Source organism: Phasianus colchicus, chromosome Z (genome assembly GCF_987193195.1).
Source record: "Phasianus colchicus chromosome Z, bPhaCol1.hap1.1, whole genome shotgun sequence".
Classification (NCBI taxonomy): Eukaryota; Metazoa; Chordata; class Aves; order Galliformes; family Phasianidae; genus Phasianus; species Phasianus colchicus.
This window is the reverse complement of record NC_143476.1, coordinates 59793634-59821492: the sequence shown is the minus strand read 5'-3', so window position 1 is coordinate 59821492 and position 27859 is coordinate 59793634. Positions and strand designations below refer to the sequence as shown.

General features: G+C 37.4%; 1 protein-coding gene across 12 annotated transcripts in view; it reads left to right on the top strand.

Annotated features, from left to right (window-relative positions):
* Positions 1-27859, top strand: part of CCDC171 (coiled-coil domain containing 171) — a 178313-nt gene that overhangs the window by 80001 nt on the left and 70453 nt on the right. For 10 of the 12 annotated variants that reach the window (XM_090132595.1, XM_090132594.1, XM_090132596.1 and 7 more), the window contains 2 exons: positions 2143-2328; positions 27222-27367. In XM_090132595.1, coding sequence (XP_089988721.1) covers positions 2143-2328; positions 27222-27367 — 332 coding nt within the window. Of the gene's footprint in view, positions 1-2142; positions 2329-20481; positions 22137-24182; positions 24350-27221; positions 27368-27859 lie in introns of those variants that run through there. The other 2 variants (XM_090132592.1, XM_090132593.1) reach the window with 2 other exon arrangements.

The following is a 27859-nucleotide window of genomic DNA, read 5'->3' as shown; positions in this document are numbered from 1 at the left end:
GCATTCAGGGCCAGGCTGGATGTGGCTCTGGGTAGCCTGGTCTGGTGATTGGTGACCCTGCACGTAGCAGGGGGGGTGATCATTATGGTCCTTTTCAACTCAGGCCATTCTATGGTACAACTGAAGGAACAGATGCCTAATTGAGCTTGATAAGTGGGCCTTTGTGAACCTAATGATGTTCAGCAAGGCTAAGTGGAAGGTGCTACACCTAGGTTGGGGCTATCCAAAGTATATGTACAGGCTGGGAAAGTAACCCTTTGAGAGCAGCCCCATAGAGAAGGACTTGGAGGTTCTGGTGAACAAAAAGTGGGATATGAATCAGTATTGTGCACTTGCAGCTTGGAAGACCAGATGTATCCTGGGCTGCATCAGAGGAGGGTTGATTGTCCCTCTCTACTGTGTCCTTGTGAGGCTTCATCTGGAGTAGACATGGTGTCAAGGCTTAGGGTCCCCAGCAGTAGAGGGATGTGGAACTATTGGAAAGGGTCTGGAGGAGGGCCATGGAGATGATCAGAGGACTGGAGCACCTCTCCTGTGAAGAAAGGTTGAGGGAGTTGGGCTTGTTTGGCTTGGATATGTCTCTTGGAATACTAGGTAATGGCCTTCCGTTCTTAAAGGGAACTTATAAGCAGGAAGGGGGAGTCCAACTTTTCACACAGGTCCCGTAGTAGTAAAGCAGGGGAGAATAATTTTGATCTAAAAGAGGGGAGGAGTAGGTTAGATGTTACTCAAAGGATTGGTGAGGGAACAGGCTGCCCAGAAAAGCTGTGGATGCTCCATCCCTGGATGTGTTCAAGGCTATGTTGGCCCTGGGAACTTGATCTGGTGGGTCACAAACCTGCAGCAGAGTGGTTGGATCCCTTCCTACCTAAGGCATACTATGATTCTATGGTCATTGAATATTATGGTAGAGTATTACTGTATCTTTGAGTATGAGTGGTGTTGAGAACTAGTTAATGCAAATTTTAGTGTGTCTGTTTCCTTGAAGAAATGAATTTATGGGAAGGAAAAAAAATCAAAAAGCCTTCTACGCTCTTAAATTCCTCTGAGCCTTTGGAGCAGCTAGTGGATCTAACTAAGCACCATGGGTCTACTGACTTGTACATAACACTGTCTGGCTGGAATAAGAGGAAATGAGAAAAAGGTTTCTTAACTACTTGAAGTCATTATGTAACAAGTAATGGGCCTGTTCTGTAGGGATTTAGTCTTCTCAGATTATCACTGCCGTAGAACTTGAATTCTGTGTCCCCAGTATATCCTTTTGTAGACTGTTGGTATACTCCTCATCATCCTCTTTCATCTGTACCTTCAGTCTTTATTGCAGGGAGAAATGCTGTGGGTTGACTGGCCACCTTTCTTCCTGTGCTTCTCTTCTGTTGCTTAAATTCACAATTGATCTAATGTTTTAGCAGATTGAGAAACTGGGTGGATAAGTGTCCCTGTATACACTTTTCTGCTGCTTTGGGCAACTGTAATAGTTGTTTCTCAGAATGAACAGTATTAGCTGTAGTTGTGCCCAAAGTTGATCTTGAGGCCTAAGTGATAGACCTGTTAGTATGACCCAATCAAAACACTTCCAAACAGAAAACATTTAATAGATGATTTCACTTCTTGTTCTTAGGCAGTAAAGTGATTTTTTTATTTAAATGAATAAGGCTATCTAATCATCTTCAGTTTTCTTCATAGTAGTTCATCCCCTTTTACAATTCTGGGGTGCTTAAATGAAAATGTCATTTAGATGTAGATGCTTTATTTCTTTCTTCTGATTCATATTGAGCAGAGGAGAAATGGTCCAGGGACGCATTTACAATGGCTAATATGATGCACGCTGAAATGTGATGTTGATCTTCGTATTTCCTTTTTAATACTGATTTTTTTTTACAACCTCACTATGTTAATTTGGATAAAATAATTAATGCATACTGTTTACAATACCCTAAATGCTTTTTTTTCTTTTCCAAAAAAAAGTTGCCTACTGTTTAGTACTTCATGGTCTGCCTTCATATTTAAAAACCTAAGTGTTCATCTTGAGCATGCTTTTATTTTAGAATTTTATATGCTAGCAAATAGAATTCTGGAAGTCAAGCATGTAAACAAATGAATATAGTTATGCAATCAAACACAATTTATTTCCCTTATCAGAAATTGATCGCTCACAAGAGGTTTGAAAGTGCATGTGAAGAATTAAATAATGCATTACATTGGGAGCATCAAGCACAAGTGCTGTTGAATGAACAGGCACAACAGCTACAGGAGTTAAATAATAAACTAGAATTGCACTCCAGTGAAGAAGCAGATAAAAACCAAGTCTTAAGTGAAACTGTAAAGGTAAGATGATTGTTCTTACAAAACAGATACCTAAAGTATACCTTTTTGTGAATGAGCAAAATCTTTCGGGTTTTGTTTGAATAAAATGTAGTAGTTAAACTATGTAGTAGTTAAATAAAATTAGTAGTAGTTTAATTCATACTGCTCAATCTGTTGGAGTTCTGTGGTACTCAGAAAATACTTTCAAGATGAAACTTTCAGATATGATCTCCCTTTTCTGTTTTTAGGAGTATCTGATGTACAGCAGTATCAGTAATCTGTGAAGTATTTTGAGCTGGCATTGTAGATAAGAGATTGGAGTTTTAGGTGTCATGAGGTGTTTGCAGGCTAAATAAAAAAGAAGAAATAAATGAGTTTCTTTTTTAGAGACCATTAGAATATTTTAAAATCTCAATTAACTGTTTCCTGAATATAATCTTAGTGCAAATAATGCATTTGCTAAGTTGTTAGATGAGTGTATAGAAAGAGGTCCTTTTATCATCAGAAATTAAATTCTCCCCAGACATATCAGTAATGAAGAAAAAGAATTTGTTATCAGCAACTTTGGTAGCAAATAAAGGAGTAGAGATGAAGTAGGAGCTTTAAAATGAGATGGATAACATGGAAACAGCAGAAACATTGTGTTGACAGCTAATAATGTGTGGTGACCTTAACTCTGCAGCTTTTAGTTATTTTTTATTTAAAGCAGGCTTTCCTGCTTCTACCTCTTCTTCAGCATTACTATTATTTTTTCACCTCCTGGTGTTTTTCTGTGAAATGACAGTTGAGCAGAAGAGAGTACTTCACTGGTATTTGGAGAAAAAAAGTATTTACAATTCTGAGGAAGGATTTAGGGAGGAAGTGATAGGAAAGTGTAGAAACAGAATGAGAACCTTAAAGACACAAACTACAAACCTAGTATAAGTGTCAGAAGACATTGTTGAAAGTACAGCAATGAAGATGGATGTCAAGGATGATGGTAGCAAAGTGTTATGTTTTGAAATTTGTGCAGTAGAGAATGCTGAAGGATATTCTTAAATTTAGTAAGAAGAGTTTTCATTAGAAGTATTACTTACTATATGAGCTGTATCTCATATAGTAGGGAGAAAGACAATGCAATTGCAATTTAACAGTTGGTTTTTATGATTTTCTTCTCTCTCATGTTCCTAGCTGTAGATGTTTCATTTCTGTGTTAGAGTAAATTAAACTTGTCTGTTTAAGTTGGTTTGTTTGCTAATACTATCGGGTTTTTTTGTTTGTTTGTTTCAGATAAAAGGAATTATGTATAATCCTAATAATAATAATAAATAAAATCCAACAACTAGGCTTGTTTGATTCCTTTGGAAATTTTTTGATTTCTTTAAATTGGTTATTAATATCATAAAGAAGGGGAAGAATAGAAGAAAGGTCTTATTTGAAATCTTAATCTGAGTCTACTCTTAATACATTGCTATATGGTATTCCATCTTGATAAGTAAATAATTCCTTTTTATTTGTTTGGAGATGAAACTAGAAGTCAATCGTAAGCATTTAAAATACAGGATAGAGTTTTAAATAAATCTGTTGCATGCATTATTGGATACTGAATTAGATTTAACAGCTTCTGGGCTTTATTAATGAAACTTAAAACAGGTTTTTTTGAAATGGCGCTGTTCCTAAAGTGTATTTTATTTCTATAACTACTAGAAGAAGTTATTTCTATAACTACTTGGCTACTAGAAGAACTTGCTTTAGTGTAAAATGCTTGATTATAACTTACTGAAGCTTGTGAAGATACAGTAGCTAGTAGTCTAGCTGTTATGATAGGATAAAGCCTACAAAAGCAGACAAAATAAGCCTTAAAGCTGCAACTTCTACCACTTGCAGTTACTCTGATTTGTTTTCAAATGCATTACTCTGTAATTCTCTCAATTCTTTCCATGGATGAGTTTGAAGTAAACATAGCAGTAGGCTTAATGCTGTATACTTGCCCCATGGTAACTGCAGCAATTAAAGCAAGTCTGTTATTAATTTCTGTTTGAAGGTTGATTGATGTCACAGAATTGTAGGGTTTGGAAGGGATTTCTTGTGATCATCTAACTCTCCCTCTCTGCTAAAGCAGGTTTCCTATAGTAGATTACACAGGAAAGCATCCAAGCTGGTTTTGAATATCTTCAAAGAAGGAGTCTCCACAATTTCTCTGGGCATCTTGTTGCATTTGCTCTGTCACTCCCAAAATAAAGAAATTTTTCCTTGTGGTTGTGTGGAACTTCCTGTGTTCAAGTGTGTGTCCATTGCCCCTTGTCCTGTCAGTGGGCACTGTTAAAAAGAGCCTGGCCCTCATTCACTTGTCTCCCACCCATCAAGTATTAATAAGCATGGATAAGATACTTCATAAGCCTTTTCTTCTCCAGGCTGAACAAGTCTCTCAGCTTTTCTCATACTGAAGGTTCCTAATCTTTGTGGCTCTTCACTGGACTCTGGTTAGAAATAACCTGTATTTCTTGAAGAGCCTGGAACTGGTCAAAGTACTCTGGATGTGACCTCAGCAGGGCAGATGAGAGAGGTACGTCTCTAATAACCTCCCTCAGCCTGCTGGCCACGCTCTTTTTAATGCACCCCAGGGTACCATTGGCCTTCCTGGCCACAGGGGCACACTGATGGCTCATGGCCAACCTATTGTCCAATGGGACACCTACATCTTTCTCTGTAGAGCTCCCCTCCAACCTCCCCTAACCTGTATTGATTCAGACAGTTTTGCCTCCCCATGTCTAGGACTTTACACTTTCACAACTTCATAGGTTCCTTTCTGCCCAGCTCTACAGTCTGTCCAGGTCTTGCTGAATAGCAGCACTGCCTTCTGGTGTGTCAGCCACTCCAAGCTTTGTATCTTCAGCAAACTCGCTGAGGGAGATCTGTATAACTTAATCCATGTCATTGATAAAGATGTTGAACAAGATTGGACCCGGTACTGATCCTTGGGAAACACCACTATTGAAATAGAATCTGCACCACTGATCACAACTTTCACTGCCGCTTGGCCAGTTCTCAGTCCACCTCACTGTTCACTCATTTATGCTATGCTTCCTAAGCTTACCTTTGAGAATGTTATGGGAGGCAGTATCAAAAGCATTGCTGAAGTCATTATATACCTAGTTGGTCATGATATCCTAGAAGGATACCTCATTGGTCAAGTGCGGTCTCCTCTTGGTGATTCTACATTGACTAATCCTGATAACTTCCTTTTCTTCTACTTGCTTTGAGATGACGTCCAGAATAAGTTGTTGCAAGGGACAGAGGTGAGGCTGACTGGCCTGTAGTTTCTCACATTCTCCTTCTTGCCCTTTCTGAAGATTGGAGTGACACCAGCTTTCCTCTAGCTCTCAGGCACCTCTCCTGTTGTCTGTGACCTTTCAAAGATGATAGAGAGTGGTTTGGCAATCTCTTCCGGCAGCTCCATTAGCATTCACAGATGCATGCTCTTGAGGCACGTGGATTTGTGTGCAGCAGATTTGCAGAGATGATCTCTGATCATATCCTCTTTCACCAAGTCCCTTTTGCAGACTCTCTTACCTCCAGAAGTTGAGATTTCTGAGGGGCAGTCTTAGCTTTAAAGACTGAAGAAAAGAAGGCATTCAGTAACTCCCCGTTAGTGTCCTTGTTACCGGGACATCTACCTCATTCTGCAGCAGGCCTACATTTCCCCCAGTCTTCCTTTTGCTACTGACATAGGTAGAGAAGTCTTTCTTGTTGTCCCCGACCTCCCTTGCTGGATTTAATTCCAAGTATGCCTTAGCCTTCCTCAATGCATCCCTGTGTGTTGTGACAGTGTTGCTATATTCCTCACATGCGACCAGAGTCCTCCTCCACATTCTGTAGACTTTCTTCTTCCATTTGGGTTTTCCAGTGAGCTCACTGCTTATCTATATGATTCTTCTGTTACCTTCACTTGGTTTCATTTCACTTGGGAATGCATCAATCTTGTGTTCAAAAGAAGTGGTGCTTGAATGTCAGCCATCTCTTTTGGGCCCTCTTACCTTCCAATACCAGCTGGAAACCTTTTGGTAGGTCTTGAAGAGATCAAAGTTAGCAGTCTTGAAGACCAGGATCTTCCTACTAATAGCTTTATTTCTTCTATGTAAGATCCTGAACTCCATGATCTCATGGTCATTGCATCCATGACAGCCTCTTCACATTCCCAGCCAGTCCTGCTTGTCTGTAAGATCAAGATCCAACAGCACACCTCTCCTTATTGGCTCCTCCACTACCTGGCTCAGAAGATTGTCATCCACACAGAAACCTCCTGAACTATGTCAGCTTGGCAGTGTTGTTTTTCCAGCAAATACAGCATGACTGAAGTCCCTCATGAGAACCAGGACTGTAAGGCTACTTTCAGCTGTCTGTAGCCTTTTCCTGATCAGGCAGCCTGTAGTAAACACAAAATAGTGTCACCTGTATTAGTCTGTGCCGTAATTCTCGCCCATGAGCTCTCTACTCAGTCATCGTTCATTTCTAGGCGTAGCTTTGGTACATTCCACTTGCTGTCTCACAAAAAGAGCAAGTCCATCACCATGCCTTACTGATTTGTCTTTCCTTCACAATGGTACCTACCCTAGTTACTTTGGTTGTAAAAACCTGTACCTGTGGCTGTATAAAGAAAGGAAAAGAGCAGTCATAGTAGCATAGCAACACACATTCATAATGCAGTGTTTCTTGACCTCTTATTGTGAATAGATGATTTTATAACGTATGGTTCCTAAATCATCTCCCATTCAATTTTTAATCGCTGTTTTTTTACAGTCTCTGTGTTAACTCAGAAATGAGTTTCAAACCTGTGCTATATATAAACCTCTTAAATTCAAGCACGAGTCTAACACAAACTGTGAGTTGAGTTTACCAAGGGGTAAAAACAGTTATTTTATTTCGAGCTTTTTGTAGTTTAACCCCAGTAGGCTGCTAAGTCCCATGCAGCGACTGGCTCATTCCCCTGTAGCAATGGGGGAAAGACTTGGAAGGGCAAAAGTGTAAAAACTCATGGATTAAGATAAAGGCAGCTTAATAAACAGCAGAAGCTGTGCATAAAAGTAGAGCAAACTAAGGAATTCATTCTCATTGGCAAGCAGATGCTCAGTCATTTCCAGGAAAGCAGCCTCCATCATAATTTATCGGTTACTTACAAACATTAAAAATTGAAACGTTCCCTCCTAGTTTTCTTCAGCTTTTTTTTGTTGAGCATGTCATCCTTCTAGTCAGCTGTGCTGATTGTGTCTCCTCCTAGCTTCTTGTGCATCTTCAGCCTCCTTACTGGTGATGCAGTGTGAGAAGCAGGAGTCTGACTGTGCAAGCAGTTCTCAGCAACAGAAAAAACATTAGTGTGTTATCAAACTGTTCTTGTCACAAATCCAAACTATAACACCTTCAAGCTATTATGAAGAAAATTAACTCTATCCTTACCCAAACCAAGTCAGACTAGTACTGTGCAACGTATATATATATATATACATATATATAGTTCTTGTTTTTGCTGTTTAAGAAAATGTCTATAAGCGTTTTACCCCAGTTTATCATAATCCCACTTTCTTCATGGCTTTATTTGTAACTGGCAGAGACAATTTCTGCCTCCACCCTAATGTTTTAACTGGCAGACCTCTTCTCTTGGCTAATTTTTTTTTTTTTTAACTTAAAATACATTTCTGTAGCTCTTATTCTGCAGTACAGAGGAATAATTTTATCTCTACTAATGAGAGCTTGTAAGATTGATCCTGTAAAACTTGGCATTCTTACAGTTTAAATTTTTTATAGTACATAAGTATAGGAAACAGTGATTCTGCACTGAAAGAATATGATAGAAAAAATTTCTTTCTTGTATGATATAAGATACGAAATAATTATCAGTTTAGACTAAGCACATACAAAAATTTGTAGCCTTGAAGTCTTCATTCATAGTTTTTAAAGCTGTAAATAAGCTAAAAACAAAATATTTGGCTCTTTTCCATTGTATAACTGATTTTGAAATATATCCACACTTCAATAACAATCATTAAGGAAATACTTTGTTATTCATATACTTTCATAGAGTAGTCTTATTAAAAGAATAATACTTAATTTCTTAGCTTTATCAGTTCAGATTTTAATCCTGTATATTTTTATCTTCTTAATGGCATATACCATAGAGACATCTGAGGTAGCCAATTACATTTCAAGGTCAGCTGGAACTGAGTAACTCTTTTACACGACTTCTTGTTTTTATTAGATGAACTAAATTGCTAGCTCCAATTCCCCTTTCTTTGAAGAGAGGCTTATACACAAATGCTAAATACGCATCTAAAACAGACATAGTTTTTACCTCTTATACAAGCATGTCTTTGGTCCAATAAAATTGTTTTTCTCCCTGTTGACAGACATTGTTTGTATTTGATGTTAGTGCATGTAATAAAGAACATGAATTTTTAAGCTTTAATTTATAGAATGTCTTACAAATTCTTAATTAATAACTCTGTGTATTTAAGGTTTCAAATGCAATGTATCATCCATCTTGCAACTGATCAACCTTAAAACTGAGCTATGTGTTTAAGAAGAAGATTGTATCCTGACTGAATTTTATTTTCATTTACTCTTCTGAATTTAGAGTAGCCGCTGTTGATTCATGTTAATTAAAATAATCTTATTCAAGGGCTTTGATATCACCACAGAAAAACTCTAATGAGGAGGTTTGGAGTGTTTTTTTTTTTTTTTTTTTTTTAATGGAGTAATCCAAATAAATTAGATTGTGGTGGAGAATAGAATTTCTAGATTTCTATAGAGTGAGTGTTTTCTCTGAACAGCCTCTCTCTCATGTTTGTATGGATTTTAGGTGAAAGTGGTACATAATTTGCAAGATTTCCATAGAATCATAGAATCACCAAGGCTGGAAAAGACCTCTAAGATTATCCATTTCAGCCATCCACCAACCACCAGTATTTCCTCTCTAAACCATGTCCCTTACTAAAACATCATTCTGTTGCTTTTCCTCTTCATATGTTTTTAGACACGTGTTTTTTTCTGGTAGAGAATCATGAAGTATTTATTCAATTTCTTTTATTAATAGCATTGCACATGCTTAATCAGTTTTATACTTGGCTGTTTTTGCAAATGATTGCCATGTTCTAACTTACAGAAAGGTGAACAGGCTTCCCTTATGTGAGGAATAAAATACTTCAGTTTGGATAGAGTCCTCAAATATCATCTAGTCCAACTACCTGACTGGGCCTACCAGAAGTTAAAGCATACTGTTGAGCATATTATCCATATCCAGTTGTTTGTAGTGGACCCAGAGAAGGTCACAAGCATAGATGATCATAAGGCTGGAGCACCTCTCCTGTGAAGAAAGGCTGAGAGCTTGGAGAAGACTCCAAAAAACCCTCATTGCAGCATCGCAGTCCTTCAGAGGGAGATGACTTTTTCTGCAGGCAGATAGTGATGAGTAAAGGGGAAATTGTTTTTAACTAAAAGGGTGATATTCAGGTTAGGTGTGGGGAGGAAGTTCTTTATTCAGAGGAGGGTGAGGCCCTGGCACAGGTTGCCCAGAGAAGCAGTGGATGCTCCATCCCTGGAGGTGTTCAAGGCCACGTTGGATGGGGCAGCCTAGGCAGCCTGAGCTAGTGAGTGGCAGCCCTTCCAGTGGCAGGGTGGCTGGAATGGGTTGATCTTTAAAGTCTCTCCCAACCCAAATTATCCTGTGATTCTATGACTGAGGATGTTACCCAAATTCCTTTTGGATGCTGTCAAGCATAGGACATCAGTCACCTCACTAAGAAGCCTGTTCTGATGTTAGACTACCCTTGTGGTAAAGAATGCCCAGTTTGACACACCCCTGGTGCAGCTGGTGCAGGATGTCATACCCATCCTGTCAACATTTCCAGAGCAGAGCCCAGCACCTCCCTCTGTTTCCCCTCCTCAGGGAGCTGCAGAGAAAAGTGAGCCTCTTGGCCTCCTCTTCTCCTCTTCTGTTGATGGAGGCTGCACCAACACTAGATTTAGCAGGTTGTTTGGCTGGCTGTGCTATATCTAATGCACCTCAAAATGAGGTTGGCTGCCAGGGCATGCTGCTGGCTCTCGCTGAGCCTGCTGTCATGAATAGTCCTAGATCCTTTCTCCGTGCTGCTCTCCAACCACTCATGTCTCAGTCTGTGCCTGTATCTGGCACTGCTCCATCCCAGGTGCAGAACCTGGCATTTTCCTTTCTTGAACTTCATGTCATTGCTGATCACCCAGTGTTGTGATCTATCTACATCCAAATGCAAGGCTTATCCTGTCAGGGTGTCAACAGCACCTCCCAGTTTAGTATCATTAGCAAAATTGCTGAAGATGCACTTCACACCTCTATTGAGATCATTAACAAAAATAATGAATCTGTCCTAAAACTGAGCCCTGGGGAACACTGCTAATGCCTGTCAGCCAGCCAGATACAGCCTTTTGAGCTCTACTGTTGAGCCAGTTCATCACCCAGCATAACTTGAACCTGTTTGTGTCACACTTGGAAAATTTGTTGTGAGGGACAGTATTTAAGTCCTTACTAGAATCTAGAAGGATTATGTCCACTGCCTTCCCTTCATCCACCAGGTAGATGACCTATTTTAGAAGGAGGTCAGGTTTCTAAAGCTGAGCTTTCCTTGACAGCATAACAGGAATGGCACGAAGGTGCATCAGGGGCAAATCAAATAAAACCATGCTGACTATGCCCCCAGGATAAAGTTCTCCATAACTTTTTGCAGAACTGAGCTTGGACTAGTAGACCTGTAGTTATCCAGTTCATCTTTCAAGTAGCTTAATAGAATGTTGGCTAGCTTTCAGTCAGCAGGGACATCCGCAGACTCCCAAGACCTTTGGTAAATTGTTGAGAAGGGGCCAGCTAACTCTTTCAGCACTCTCAGGCGTAGAATGGCTTGGGTTGGAAGGAATCTCAAGGATGGTCAAGTTCCAATCGCACTACTAGAGACAGGGTTACCAAATGATAAATCAAATTGCCCATGACCCCATCCAGTCTGGCCTTAAACACCTGTAGGGACAGGGCATCCACAAGCTCTTTTGGCAACTTGTTCCATCACCTCACCACACTATCTAAGTAAAAAAACTTCCCCCCTGACATCTAATCAAATCTTCCTTTCTTTAATTTGAAACCATTTCTCTTTGTTCTGTTACTATCTACCCCTGTAAAAAGTTGGTTTCTTCATGTTTATAGACTCCTTTTAAATATCCCACCTGTCCTGATGGTCTTACAGACACTGAGCTGATATAGCTGTTCCCTCACAATTTTTCTAACCAGATATGAAAAGTCACTGCTCCCCCAGTCTGGTCCTCCATCTCTAAGATCCAGGCAGCCAAAGGTCTGTTGTTACAGTTAAATACCAGGGTGAAAGGCATTAAATGCCTTTGCCATTTATTCCTTCTTTCTTGTTAGGTGACATCTGCGTCAAGTATCAGTCTTGTGTTTTTCTTTGATCTTCTGTTGCTCTTGATATACTTGAGGAAGCCTTTTTTTGTTGTCTGACACTGCGCTGGCCAGTGTCAACTCAAGTTGAGCGTTAGCTTTATTTGTTTTCTCCCTGCAGATGTGAACCACAGCTCTGTAGTCCAAGTGATTTTCTTGCTTCTAAAATACGAGCTGCAGAGATTACAGTCACTGTAAAAAGAGTAATTGTTTTTTGATTTTTTTTTAAACTTGTCTGGTGTCTTATTTTAAGAGCTGTTAGGGTTTGGCCCCACTGATCTGTACTTTTGATTCCTAGAAAGTTGTTCATCACTTTAGCAAGAAAGCATATTTCTGTGCCTTGTTATTCTTCGAAGAAAACAATTACTATTAGTATCTAGCTTACTGGAAACTCTGTATTAATCAAATTTAGCATGTTAAAGAGAAGCAGGCTCTGTTCTGAATAGGTTGGAAACTAAAACTCATAATTCATTAATTAATATTTTTTTAAGTTTAACACTGTGTTCTGGACATTAAATAATTTATAAGGTAGCTAGGAGTAGATTAGCATTGCCATCTGCCCTATTTTTCTAGTCAAAAGAGGTCATTTGTTTTCTTATTATAACAAATTACAGGTTAAACAGCTTTGTCATGTATTTCAATTTTCATTAACACTCTCTGTGAAATACATGAGCCTACTCATTCCCCTTCATTTACATAACTTCCACTACTGATAACTTCTCGAACAGTCTTCAAGGAGTTAGATCATCTGGCGTTCTGCCCTAAAGCTGGTCCTTTGTGCTTTCTGGTTTAGAAATTTTCCTTCATTGCACACGGAACTTAGGAATGTGGGATGTCTTTCCAGGCATCCTCCTAGTAGCCATTGTCTTTACATAACTGGTGGGTTAGATAGAGAGCATCTTGTTCTAAATGGAACTGTAGTGCTTCCCTTCACAGAAGGGAAATAGCATTGAGGTCTGCATTTTGTTTTTTGGTCTACACTTCCGGTGTGCCTGGTCAGAATGTTTATTTGTGTTGCTTCTCAGGTTAACCTGTAACATACCGGATCTAAGGATTGCTTTTTTTCCATTTTGGGGATCATCCAAAATTATTTCATGTAAAATGATTTTTTTTTTCTTTTTTTAAAGTGCTTTATTTTAAAATGTTGTATTTGTTAGCATTAAGAATATTACTAAGGCAAATTCTGGCAAATTCTGTACTACCTTAAAAGAAAATGATCTCCAAAATTACATCTATTTTACAGTGAGAGAAGAGTGAAAAGAATTGCTAGTTTGTGACATGTATGGTAAATTTAGTCAGGTGTAAGGATTATTTATCTATTAAAGAAAAGAACATCTCTTTGTCATATTTTATTTTTTGATGTATCAAAAGGTTAAAGATAACAGGTTGCTGTTCTCACCACTATGACAGTTACTGTGTAATATAGTTGCTGAAAAAGAACTGTAAATAGATCATGACTACTTACGATCACTTTAGTTAATTTTTAAGGAGCTAATCATGACTGGGAATTAATTTCTAACCAAGAATAAGTTTTTCCTTCTATAGAAAGGAAAACAGTTTTGTTTTTTTGTTGTTGTTGTCTGATTTGATATTCAGATTTATACGGTCATTTTACTAATCATGCACTTATGTCCCCTTCCAGTGTAGCAAGGGATGAAGACAGGTAGAACTGTGCGTGGGAATAATGCAATTAATGTGGAAACAGGAGCTGCAAGTAAAATGAGATAGTTTCCAAGTTACTTCTGAACAGATGGCTGGGACCTTGTTTCCTTGGGGTCAAACTTGACCCACTAACTGAAAAACTAGAACTTAGTATTTATATTTTCAGTGTAGTAGTGTTGCCCATTTCAGAGAGTGCTATGTCTTGAATGCTGTTTGCTACACTGTTACTTAGAATAAAATAATTCTGACATTCTGTCATAGCTTAAATAAAAACAAAACAGAACACTCCAAACTTTAAGAAAGTAATTGCATAAAGCAGAGTATTTTTAAATGTTTTAAAAGTAACTTCCTGCATTTTCCAAGTATTCCATCTGTAGGAACTATTTTCCTTCCTTCAGGGGAGGAAAAATAAATGGAATAATATCAGGATCTAAAGGCTTTATGGTTTTATCGCTACATTGCAATTATACTAATAAACACTTCTGTCCATGACCTTGGAATTTATAGAGCAGTGAGAAAGATTTATTGACATGTAGTTTGGAAGAAAAATGGGATTATTACATAATTACAGGTTGTGGTTATTAAGTGTATGTACCTGCATACCACTTACCTCTGTTATTTCAAGACCTTCAGCATCTTTCAGCTTTCATAGAAGAACACAGGGCTTCTTAAAATCCAGTTCCTAGATGTCTGTTTCTTTATTGTCTCAATTTCAAAGTAACCTTGTTACCTTGGGATGTACAGAGCAAATCAGTTTATCTTTAAAACAGTACTTGGTACTTCTTTTTTTTTAATGTTCTATACCCAATTTTTGCAATATATCAGTGTGTATTACTTTCTACTTCACAGGTTCTTGGCGTACAAGTCCTTTATACGTAGATTTGCTTCTTGTTGATATTTAACTAGGATTCTTTTACTTTTTTCTTGGATTCTTTTACTTTTTCACCTTAGTCAGATCTCCCTTGCTATTTTTGAGAACTGTATAAATCTCTTGTTTGTCTCCTTGTAATACTGTGACTAACTCAAAGCAGTTTACAGTATGTATTTGTGAAAAACCTGAAGAAGTTGGTCAAGGTTGTCACATGAATCTTACTACTGTCTTAGTTAAACAGTTTTTACAACTTTCCAGCTAAAGTTTAGCCCACCTTATTATTTTTTTTTTCTCTATAGACCATAAAATAAGTAGTTATGTGATTTAAAACTGACGAATTTCAGTTTCTCAATTCCACTGTAAGTTCCAATGTTTTCCAAGTTAGTAGTTGTACTAGTGTTGCTTTGATAGGTGAGTAAATTTGAATTTTTTTTTGAAATTTTGTACCATTTTGATGTCATTTTGTCTTATTTATGAAATATATTGAAAGTGAAGAATGTGACTAGTGATTCAATTTAGTAGTTGCAGTGATTTATTGCTGTCAATGTCAGCCATGTCTACTTCAGGATCTATGAACACCATACTCAGAAAAATGTATTCCTCATTTACAGTTTATGTTCTGTTGGCACTTGCTATGACACAAAGCATATCCAGAGGGAAGGGAGATGTCCAATCAATATGCCTTTATAGCACTTTGATCTTCTTGTTGAATACTGGGATGTAATATATCTTTCATGCTTTCTCAACAGAACCATTTAGAAGTTGTCCTTTGTATTAGCTTATGCTTTACTCCATCTGTTCTTTCTGTGGAGAGGACTGTTGTCCAGTTTTTAGTGAAGGAGTGACCTTTTAGTATGAAGGGATGTATTTATGAATTCATTCTTATTTTATTGATGTTTAAAGAGTAAAAGGGATCACGTGAATCACAAAAGTATGTTTTCCTCCTGCAGGTAGTTCATTGGTATGATGTGGTTGGCTGAATGTTGAAATTAAATATGCATATACTAAACAGCATTTGGAACGGTTTGTGGGAAGGCATATTCAAATACTAACATGCAGCATGGTCAGAACTCTTCTACTGAAAGAGAATGCAGTGTTTGAACGATAAATCTGCCTAAGCCCACCTTAATGTTAGTGCTATGTTTTTTTGTTTCTTTAAGTCAAATCCGTTATTTAAAGAGAAAGGAAAATTCTTGCTGATGCAGTATCAGAATTTCAGCTGATGTAAATTGGTATACTCGTTGTTGTCTGTAAGTGCCTAGTGTGATGGCCCTCACTAATATGTCACTAACCAGTGGAATTGGTAGCAGCCTCTTGTGGGAGGAGAAGTGAAATAGTTTAACAGAGACAACAACCAGTGTGTTGAGCTTATCACGGAAAGTATGATTTCTTACTCAGAACTAAATATTAGGTTCAGTTTAGATTATTTCTTGTTATCAAGATTTTTGGGATTCCCAATTTTGAACCAATGTCTGAAGTAAAAACTGTGGTAGAGATGATGTTCTGTAATGCTTGTTTCTTTGTATAGGTCTGAAGCAGAATGCTGTGTGATTTTGTCTTTCCCCAGAACCTTCTTAACCTATGTCCATTTTCCTACCAGCTTTAAATTATATGCCCCTTTAAGTAAGCAATTGGAATGTAATTCTGATTATTTAAATTGTAGGCAGAATTCCTTTGCTACTGATGATCATTTTGTTGATGTTTGTTTCTTGTTGCTCCTGGATTATCTAAAGTAGCTGCTGTGATTTAGAAATATTGCAAGCAAATTCAGTGGAGCAAATCCAATGGAGTAATCTTTTTTGGGAACTTAAAATATGCTGTTCCTGGACTTAGAAATGTCACTGATAACAGAAGACTTAGTAAGACTGGTAGGACTTAATCAGAGATGGTTGGATTTAGACCAGTTCACCTCTAGTAAAGTTCAAGAAGTCGATGGAATATGCTGTGGCACCATGGATATCCAACTAGATATTTCTGTTTATGTACATTTAATACAGTAGCATTTTTAAATGATTATAAAGGATAAGAGCCAGTAGCACTCCTATATCCTAAACTGTGTGGAAATGTATACAATTAGGTAATGTTGCAGTTGCTTGTGTATAGCAGTGTGCAGTGCTGGAGAGGTGCATGACAGTTTTGCATGTGGAGTTAGATACTTGACTTATATATAGGATCATAAGAGAAACTTATGAGAAGTCCTCTTTTACAGAATCAAGTGTGTACCATCTTTTATGATCTTACATTGTAGAAATAATAAGGCTTATGTTTTATCAGGGTAAAATGTGTAACAATAGAACAATATAGAATTGTCTTTTCTGTGGTAGTTCTGTGGTACTTACGCTTCATTCTGCTAAAGCACAGAAAAATTGCTGCTGCTACTGCAGGGCTGGATCTAACAATGGAAAACCATTGTTTTCTTAAAGCAAACAAAACCTAAAAAGCATCATTTGAGCTTTCTAGAATGTTAAAAATAAAAAAAATAAGAAGTTGTACAGGTGAATCAGTTTAGAGTAAGGAGGCAGCACGTCAGAGATGAATGAGAAATGAATGATCATAGTCATATCACCAACCAAGTAATTCCAAAAATTTATAGTCACCTAAACATCCATTAAAAAAAATCCATATGAACTCGGATTGATTAAGCCCAAGCTTTTCTAAAAGTGTCTTTGATTAGGTTGTGTTGAGTTGCTATAATCTTTCTCTGCAGCTTTCTACTGATAATGATATAATTCACTTAGCTCAGAAGACAAAATGAATTTGTAAATTGTCATGAGCATAAATTTTGTTTTGCATATTAGCATTCTCCAAAATATTGTTTAGAAGTGGAGTTTCATTGTTATCTTTGATTGGATTAGAGTATGTCTGGCTGGCTGAATGAATCTTAATATTCAAAAGATTCTCTCTCATTTGAGAAGGTTTTCCAACATAGATTTTTTTCAGATGCATTACTGTACCAAGCTAACACATTTCAACACTGATGCTTTTGCTTGCTTGTATGAACGACCCATGAAAATCTTAGTCCCTTCCGATCTGAACCATTCTGTGATTCTATGTACAGCCATTTTGTCTTCTGCAATTACTTTATATAAAAACTTTTGAAGTTTTATTTAGTTTCAGTTACTTTGAAATGGAGTAACTTTTGAGCAAAGTATGTCTATTCTGGAAGAAGTGTCATTATGTGAAATTATTCAGGAATTGCTGCAGTGTTTAAATTAATAAGCTCTTTTAATTCATGATAACTTTAATGCATATACAGCCCACTGACTTCAAAAAACATTTTCAGTCATGCTGTGCTAAACATTTTGAGCTAATGCAATTGAAAAATGATTAGAAAAGATACTCTCTTGAGAAATAGTCTGCATTCTACTACAGAAATATTAGCCCTTGTAGTTTGAGATACTGTATCCATCCTGAGCTATTGCAGGTACAGTGCTTTTGGTAACTTAACCTGCTCAGGTGTCTGAGCTGTGCTTCAGTTAATGAGTAGACATACCTAGGTAATGAGTTTCAGAAACCTGCAGTTTCAAATAACACATGTGAAAAATCTCTTACAAAATTAAGAAGTGCATCTTTTCACATCCGGTCCTTTGAATGATTTTCCTGAATAATTCTTTTTTAATTGAAATATTTCTTAATATTCTAAATCTTGTAGGATAACTGTATTTGAAGTATTTTTTGAGCCACCTGCATGAACATTTGATTTCTAGGTTTTTTTTGAGATGACTACTTGGCTTTTCGTGATAGTGAAAAGCTTCACAATCACTGGTGTTAGCTTCATTTGTGTTCTAGTCTTACAGGATCTTCTTATACAGAACAATCACAATCGATTCAACTCTATATCAGAAATGTGAAAATAAGCCTGAAAGTATCCCTTAATTCACCGGTGTTTTGTTAGCTATCTGTTAAAGTTGTTGCGCTGGTTCACACCAGTCTTTTGCTCAGTAGCCTCCCCTCTGTTACCTTGTGACATGGGATTCTTTCAAAGTCAAGTAATGTTGCACGTTGTTAGGTGTCAGCTGCTTAGTCACTTCCATTCTACACCATGTACTTTAAAAAGAGACGTCATTATGTTATTTCTCAGAATACCAACATGTAAAAAAATACCTGCTGTCAGACTGAAGGTTCAACAGCAAAAAAGTTAAAAAAATATTAAACAATCACTGCTTTTTCTGCAAAGCTCATTCACATAGCTCATTCAGGTATCTTTTTGAATACACAGATGTTTCTTTTGCTATAGGAGTTTAAAGGATGTGTGAAAGCATTTGTTATTTGAAGGGATGTCATAGGTGGTCAGCCTCAGGTTAGTTCTTTGCAGGAGCGGAGCAGACACATGGAGTTCATTTCAAACTGTTCTAAGACACTACTGCAGCCGCTCTGAAGCATATTGTCAATAAATAAATATGTTGGTATTACAGAGTTTTGTTTTCTGTTGCAAATCCTAAGTCCATCTTGTTTGTTGATAAACATATGTTGCTCTGAAAGTAATGTCTCTTATTTGTTTCCATGGAAATTACAGATACAAAGAGCACAATAATATTATTTGATAGAGCTGTTTCACAGCTACAAAATACTAGTTTTCAGCGTGGTCACCACCATTAGCTTTGCATTTCACCAGTAATAAACAAGACCTTGCATGCAGCACTTGTAAAAATCTTCATGGCCATTTTTCATTCCATGGTGTGACAACTCTGCCCGACTGCCTGGAATGTGGTTTGTCTTTCATATTGCTGTCAACACTGCTGAAACACACCTCACTGCCTCACTGTGCTCACATCCACTGTTTGGTCTCCAAAAATGTTCAGCAAGCATCGATGAATGTCAGTGGACGCCATTTTATCTGCATGTAGGAATTTAATTCCACCCTTTTGCTTCATTCCATATCAGATGCCAGTTTGTCAAACTTCCCCTGTGCTGCCATTTGCCACACAGCAACAACATGTAATAGAATATTTGCAGGAAGCTTCCACCTCTACTGCCAACATCTGCCTCTTACAATGTGGGCCAACATAATAAAATAGGAATAGGAATATAATAATAACAAAACAGGAAGCATTACTTTCAGAGCAGTCTTTGTATTTCTAAATGTCTTAGTTGTTCTTTTTCATATATTCTTTTTTCTTCGTTATGAACTTCTTTTCCAAAGATATTGATCAAATAGTGATTTTGATAGAAATTTCATTTTGATTTGAGCTTCAGCTAGGTTGTTTGAATTAATGTAATTTGGTTTGTATAGTTGTCGTGGACACTGAAAAAGCATTTGGCTTTGAACACTGATGTAAGTTTTGTTGCATTTGTCCATTTTGTGTTTGGACTTTCCAAAGATCCAAGATTCCTCTAGCTTATCTGTAGACTTTGAGGAGATACAGACTACACTGAAGATTTTATTTGCCAGTAGACATTGAATTTGCAAGAATGATCAAAAGCACAGTGATATCCACTGTATTAGGAAGACCCACTAGGCATCTTGAATAGACTGCCTGTTTGCAAATAAAATTTGCCCAGACTGCTCTTCTAGGACTAGAAGCCAAAGGAATAGTGGAGATTACAGTGCCTGTGGCCAGCAAAACATAGACTTATTAAAATACTTCTCATTTTTGTTCTTGAAAGGGATATTGTTCTCCTAAAGTCATAACTGTGTATTTGCTTTTAGTGGGTGAAAAAAACATACACAGATGTCTTCTTATCTGATACAGAACAGGAAGACATGCTGATAAAGAAAATAAAATATAGATGACAAAAAGTGTGATATACTAATTAGAATAGTGCCTGTTTTTATTACTAGAATATGTGAAACAAAATAATGTGTTGGAAGAAGACACTCATCATTTGTTTTAAGTCTGTAATGTATGTGGCCTGAGTGCTGGTACAAAGCCAAATTTACTTAGGTTAAACTTTCTGTTGAAGCTCGCATGTTGATCTGTTGCTGCTCACTATTATTTGGACCTCTCCAGGCTAGAAATTTTTATATGCTTCCATCTTTTATTCTGACTGTTACCTTGAGCTACTACTTACCCTGACCTCCTGGGAAGTTTTTGCAGGATGGAAATAGAGAGTTCTTCCATTTTTTTACTTCATTGTACTTTCGTCTGTTTGTTGTTGTTGTTGTTTTGGTTTGTTTTTTTTCCCCTGTTAAATCCTTTCCTGCTCTTTTCCAACACTTAAATGTTCCAATTCTGTTCTTGCTTTTTGGTAGCACTGCTAAGGCCAAGGTCTCTCTGCCTTTCTTTGTGAGGGAGAAGCTCCAGTCCCTTCATCGTCTTTGTGGCTCTTCAGTGGACTTTCTCCAGAAACTTCGTCTCTCTTCTGTACTGAGGAGCCTAGAACTTCAGATGTGACCTCACCAGTGCTGAGAGGAGAGGATCGCCTTGGGTACCTTCTCAGCGGCAACATGCTCATGTTCAACTTGGTAGCTCCCAGTCTGTCCTGGTGCCTGCCTCCAGGACAGTTCAGGTTCCTGTGGCATCTTGCTGAACCTCATTATATTTGTGCCAGCCCATTTCTCCAGCATACTGAGGTCCCTCTGCATGGCACCATGAAACTTTGGTGTATCAGTTGTTTCTCTCAGTCTTAAGTCATCTGCAGACTTGCTGCAGGTGCACTCTGTGTTATCATCCATGTAATTATTAATGAAGATTCCAGCATGACTGGACTCATTGTTAATCTGTGGGGTACACTGCTAATTCCTGACCTTCAAAATCATACCAGTGATCATCATACTCTGGACCCAGGTGTTCAGTCAGTTTTTAACCTAGCTCACTGTCTTTCCAATCCATACTGTGTCATTTTTTTTTACTGTTCATCACTCCAAAAAGCAACAAAACAACTGAAAGCAGACACAAAAAAATCACAGACAGAAAAAAAAACAAGTGTACTCAAACTTGGTATAGCAGATAGTTTTCTGATCAGCTCTCTTGTTTCTGTACATTGTGATAGAAAGATGTCCTCTGGGTGTCAAATCTCTTCCTTAGTAGAAGGATTCTTTTACTCTCCTGTAGATCAGCCATTTAAATAAGCATTTTGGACTCCAGAAAAGTCAGAATGCTTGTATAGTCATGATGCATGCTGTTAAATGTTTTCTATAACCACGTGCAAATGGAAAAAATGACAAGACAAATATTTAGTTTTTCAAAGTTCTTTTCCTTCATTTTCAAATGCTATATTCCTGCCTTCCTATCCAGTAAGGCTCTGTTTGTATTTTTTCCCATGTGTTTTTACCAGCCTACTCTTTCTCACTCACAAAGTGTAAACTCAGTTTTAACTTCTGCACTTGAGAAAGAGATGAATGATTTGCTGCAGAAAGAGAGATAAAAAATGACATTCAAAAATTATGCTTTGTATGACTTATGTTTTATGACAAAATGGGGTAATGGTGAAGTATATTTATACTAGTAGACAAATGGATGCTGGCTTAACTTCGTGTTCTTTTACTGTGGACAATTATTTATTACTATAGTATGTAGGACTGTTTTACAGAAGTTTTTCTATGTACAGGTCTTTAAAAAAAATAATAGAATTTTGAATTTATATTGAAAATATGCATACAGAATTTTTCCTGAAGAGAAAATCCTTGATTTGATTTCACAAATCAGTTCATAACATGTGTACTGAAGTATATTCTCACGTCTTGTAGTGCTTTGTTGTGTCAGCACAACATAAATCTAACGTATTAAATATTTTTGTCTTGGAAAATATGCTCTCTTTATAAGTGTGTCACACATGCTTTGCATGAATTTAAACTGTATGGCAGTTACTCAGCTGTATAAATTGTCCATCTGTTAACTGTGGAATAGAGGTGTTTTTTGTTTGTTTTTTGCTTGTTTGGTTTTTGTTTTTTAAAGAATGACAGTGTTTAGCACTCTTTTTTTTTTTTTTTTTTTTTTTACATTTCTTTTTGTAACTGATTTAGAAGAAAAGCCAAAGATGATTAAAATTATTTGTGGAAGTGCCAGCTTCACCCTAAGAGATTTTCCTTCACTGCTACCAGTTATTCTGTTCTCATCAACAAGTGTTTTTGCATTCTGTGTTTATGGAGGAAAAGAAACCCAAATCTAAAATTTCTCTAGAGGGATCGCCCTCTAAGGATGCTGATGACAACTCGACTGATATATGAGATTTTGTTGGGCTGAAGAGGAAATGCAGTGGTATCTGAATGTGCACCTGAATACCTAAACTTCTGAGCTATAAGAATAACAGGCATTTTATGAAATGTCAGTAAATTGGAGTTTGTCTTCTAAGTTGGTTCAGAATCACTTATGCTTGAAAGTGAAAGCTCAGCATCTTCTCTAAACTACGTGCACAGTAGGTTTTAAAGTAGGTTTTTAAAACCTCCATCCTTGTTATCATATTTAGCCTTAACTTTCTAACAATTGTAATTGTCCACAGAAAACATTTCAAGATAAATGCACTATCAGGTTTTGAAATTTTCTTATTTTTGTAAATAATAAGACCTGGGGAGCAAAATAAGGGCTATATTGTGGATTAAGTGAAATATCTCAAGGCTGTGCTTTTCTGATAACTGAACCTGAAGTGACCTTTCTCAGACACAATTACAGAGCTGTATGTTTTTCCTTTAATTTCATCAGGGGTTTAATTAGTATACAAATAAAACTTCCCTTATCTTCCTTTCTACCTAATTGGCTTGTCTTCGCTTATATATGAAGTATGTGAAAATGGGCTGTAATTAGGGTGACCGTGTTAACCTTTTTTTCTCAAATGTACTGTTGCCTAAAGGCCTCAAGGCCTAAAAACAGTGCTTTGGATTATTGCTTTGCAATCACTATGGCTCTCCCATAGGTTTTCTCATGAGCAGAAGGGCTTTGGGTGCTGCTGGTTCCCACTGCTTAACGGGATCTTCATTCTTCTCCCCACTAAATGTTTATTGATTATCTCGCTGCTCCACACTCAGCCTCCAACAACTTAATATCAGGTGACAGTCAGGAGAGTTCTCCAAGTAATTAGAGTGGAGCATTGAGGGAACAATTAGGAGCAGAGTTATTAAACTTGATTTATCCTATTCTCTCCTGAACACTTTCTTGGATATCAGAACATCGCACTTTCACAATCTACCCTGGCTGAGAAATTAGTGGCTAACCTGCTGCTTATCATTGTTGCCTTGCTGCCTTGAGGCACACCCTCTTGGTTTCAGTCACTCAGCTGGAAATATTAGAGTCCATAAAGTTTATCAAGGGTTTTAATTAGATCAATCTGAAGAAGGAAAAAAAGAGAGGCTTAGAAGCCGTTACTTTAGAACATTCCATTCTGTATTTGAGCAATTGTTACGGCTTCACTTTACCCACAGTAGCAAGGAGTTTCAAGTGAATATTAGTAGTGTTTTTAGGGAGCTGTTCTGTTTACACTTTGCTTTGATGTTGCAATATCAAAGATAGGTAAAATTGAAATCCTTTGGAGATTTCTCCAAATAATGTTGAAAGTTATCAAAATAAAGCAGTAAGATTTTTGATTTAATAATTTCTATATAGCTTTGTCATCAGCGTCTTGCTTTACAAGAGCTGTGCTTCCTATGACTGCCTCATTAATAGTCCTGTGTTTGGAATTGACAAGCAGTGTTAGTTAGCAGCTCACACAAGCTTTTCAAACATTATGGGCCTCTTCGTTTTCTGTGGTCCACGATGTAAGCTGTGTGCTGGAACAGCCCACTCTTCAGTACCTGCAGGAGAATAACTAAAATTAATATGCATCCTCTCTTACTAGAGTATACATATTGGCCTGTATTTTTCCAGTCATTAAGATCACTAGAATCTTAGAACCAGGCTCTGCCCCAGTAACCTCTACATCTAAAGTTGCTTGTGTCAAAGTATTAGCAGAATTATTTTCTGAGCAGACCAGAGCTGAATACTGTCACTGCATCTTTAATTTTTAATTTTTTTTTTTCAGTGGCACTGGGAAAGTGAGGCATTGGTACCAGAGATATTCTATGCTCAATACGTTCAGTTTGTCAAAAAATGGGAATATGAGTGAGAGGGACATGACTGCATTTATAGCTGTATTTCTTCAATGCTGATTTTGCCTAAAAATATATCAACAGTAGCACAATAAATGGAAGAAGGTAATGTTCTGAAATTCTGTCTGCAAACAGTTGTTCAGACAAGATTTTAATAGTCACTGGTAGCATCAGAGTCATTCCTGGTTTTGGATATGCTTATGCTAATAATACAATGGGAGTATGAGATCTGTGTGCTCATCTTTTTTTTTTTTTTTTCTTTTTTTTTCTTTTTTTTGGATGAAAAATAGGATATTTAGATGAAATTAATGAGATAAGAAGCATAGTAGACTTATTCAACCAGCATTAACTTGAGCAAGACATCTCCATGCTTTTCTTACATCAGTGATTGATCTCAGCCTGGATTTTGTAAATTGCTGAACAGAGGATTCTGGTAGCAGTACTGTACTTTGTATTGTACTGTTAGAATATGTGGTTCTTCTTATTACCATTAGAAATGTTTGAAAAAAAATATTCATAGATTTCAGTTTGTTTTTCAGGATGATAGTATTCAGTGCCATATTTTTTTGGCTGACATGTTTTCTGAAGTGCTTTTGGCTCTTGGATAAATCTGAGGCTTCTTCAAATTAGTCATCAGTGTCCTGCAAATTTTTATCAGCCTTTTTTATATACCACTCTTCATACTTTCTCACAGTGTATTTTCAGTGCTCAACAGTCCAAATCAGGTACCGCCAGGTACAAATTATGCGTTTTTAAAACTTCAGCAGAAAAGATGTCCATAAATTTTGAAACAAGGTGCAAGAATTTAGTCTTGCAACTTTGCGGCGTCCTCTGTTTTTCTGTGATTCTTTAGAATCTGTGAGGAAACTTAGGTTTTTAAACAAATATTTAGAGATCTCCGTACTACATAGGAATCTCTAAAAGTAATGCCTCCTGTTTATTTCTACAACAGATACTCAACAATGATGTTTTGACAGAGCAAATTCTTAGCTTCAAAACACCGATTTTCAGCATAGTCAGAGTACCATTAGCTATGCATTTTCACCAGCAATGAACTAGAGCTTGTATGCCATTCATATAAAAATGTGCACCAACAGAGGTGACATGCTGTTTCACAGATGCAGTGATGGAGTTGTTGGTAGGAATATGTTGCCTGTGCAGTCCGTCTGTCATCATCCTAAAAAGATGGAAGTCAGGAGGCTCCAAATTTGGACCATATCGTGTGTGTAGTAGGACAGTCCAGCCAAGATTGGCAGTGTGTTCCTCGGTCTTCAAACTGAAATAGGGCCTGGTGTTATTATGTTGCAAGAGAAAGGTTATCTTCTCTGGGCTGGCTCTGGAAGATCAAGCCTTCAGCTTAGTCAGCAACACTAAGTAGCAGTTGATAGTTCATCCAGGTTCCAGAATATCCAGAAGGATCACTCTTTTCCTATTCCAAAAGACAGTGCACATCACCTTATCCACTGAGGGCTGTGTCTTGAGCTTTTTCTTTGTTGGGGAATTCACATGTTGTCACTCCATGGACAGCTCTTTTGCTTCTGGTTCACAATGGTTACACCACATCCTGTCTCACCGGTGATGTGATCTAGAAAACTGTCACCTTAAGCATTGTATTGGTTCATTAGATCTTGACATGGTATTGCGTATGGTGTTCTTTTTCTTCCTTTGCAAGCACTAGTGGGACCCATTGGGAGCAAACTTTGTGATATTCCAGTGTTGCCACCTTTGCTTCCAATGCATTGAAGCTGATATTCAGCTCTGTACTCAGTTCCCTTACCATAATCCATTGATGTGAATAAGCTGATCGAGACACACTTCATTCTGGGCTGTGCTTGGCCATCCAGAATATGGCTTGTCTTTCATGTTGTTTATACCGCTGCTGAAATGCCCCACCCACTGCTTTACTGTGCTCACATCCACTGTTGGGTCTCCATCAGTGTTCACATGTGTTGATGAATGTCAGAGGGTGCCGTGTTTTCTGCATGGAGGAGTTCAGTGACACACCTTTGCTTCATACGCACTTCCATGTCAGATACCATTTTATCAGACTGTCCCTCTGCTGCCATCTGCCACATGACTGCAAATTGTAATAGAATATTGGAGGGAATATTCAACTTCTACTGCCTTATCATCAATATCTGCCTCTGATGTTATGGGACATCATAATAAAAAAGGAGGCATTACTTTCAGAACATCCCTCATAGTTTCTTTCTAAAAAAAAAAACCAGCCACTATATATAAAAGATGACATTTAGCAAAATATGAAATCATGTTATTAATACTGCTGTCTCAAAATGCATTGATTTATCCTAGCTGAAAGAAGTAGCGACTAGCCAGGCTCTGTATTAATTAGTTCTGTGTGCTATTTGTCATCTGTTGGATTAATCTGAATTGATTTAAATCATGTTAGGTTAATTCTAAGCTAGAATGGGAAAAAAAGAAAACAACAGCTAAAACAACAACAAACAATATTTTGCATTTGGAAAACTCATGTTGAAACAGGAGATGTACCATGAAGTAGTGATTTGGTATTAAGAACTGCTGGAGAGCCGTACTTTGTGCACTAACAGAGAATTGGATTATCTAAATCATGCAGAATATTTAAATGAAAGAAACCAAAATTGTATTTTTGTGAATTCTTTTATTTAATATTTGTTTTAAATTAAGGTTCGAGAATATTCTGTTTGTTTAATTCTATGCTCCACTGTGTTTAGATCTAGTATTTGTAAATACAGTACTACTCAACAAATCATTTTATTTTATAAAATACATTTGTACACAGGCAGTGTACTAAAAACGGGTATGTTGTGAGCTAGTAATGTTTTTACTACAGGATTTGTAAACCCTTACTATCTCATGGTCCAAATATACTTCACAGTCAGTCTGTTTTCCGCTTTGTTTAATAGCCTATGGCATAAATTGAAGTTAATTATTTGGCCTGACAAGTAACTCTGCTTTCTGTCTGCTTGCAGAGACTCTCCGAGGCAAAGATGGAGCTGAGAAGAAAAGATCAATCTCTGCGTCAGCTCAATAGACTTCTTACGCAGCTGGAGCAGGACAAGCGTCGACTGAAAGAGAGCATCCATGATGCAGAGAGTGCCCTCTGCATGGCAGCAAAGTGAGCGCTTGGACCTTGGGGAGATCACTTAAAACAGACAAAAGATCAATTTTTACTTTCATGCACAGGGTTTTAACTCTGGCTAATGTAATGCTAGAAAACAAAAGTACATCTGTCTCTCTTTGAAATTCAGTGGTGGTTTTCTAAAAAGAAGACTGTTAGTCCAACATGCTAGATTTATGTTTTCTGTAGTTAGCTCCTCAAAGTGTTCCGATTTCTAAGTCCTGGAATAGCACAGGTATTTTGGGTTGCCAATTATGTTACTGATTTGACAATGTCTCTTTGGTAGAGCTCTACCACACCATTTAATTAGGAAGTAACTGCTAGTTTTCTGCATTTCCAGATCATCTTTTTATAGAATGATAAAATCTATAGCTCATAAAACATACAAAAACATCAACTGGGTGTCAGGTCTTCGCTGTCAAAGGAGTTGAAACTCATTTTGGACCTGATCATATCTGTACGAGAGGTTGGATCTTTCAGCTAATTTCA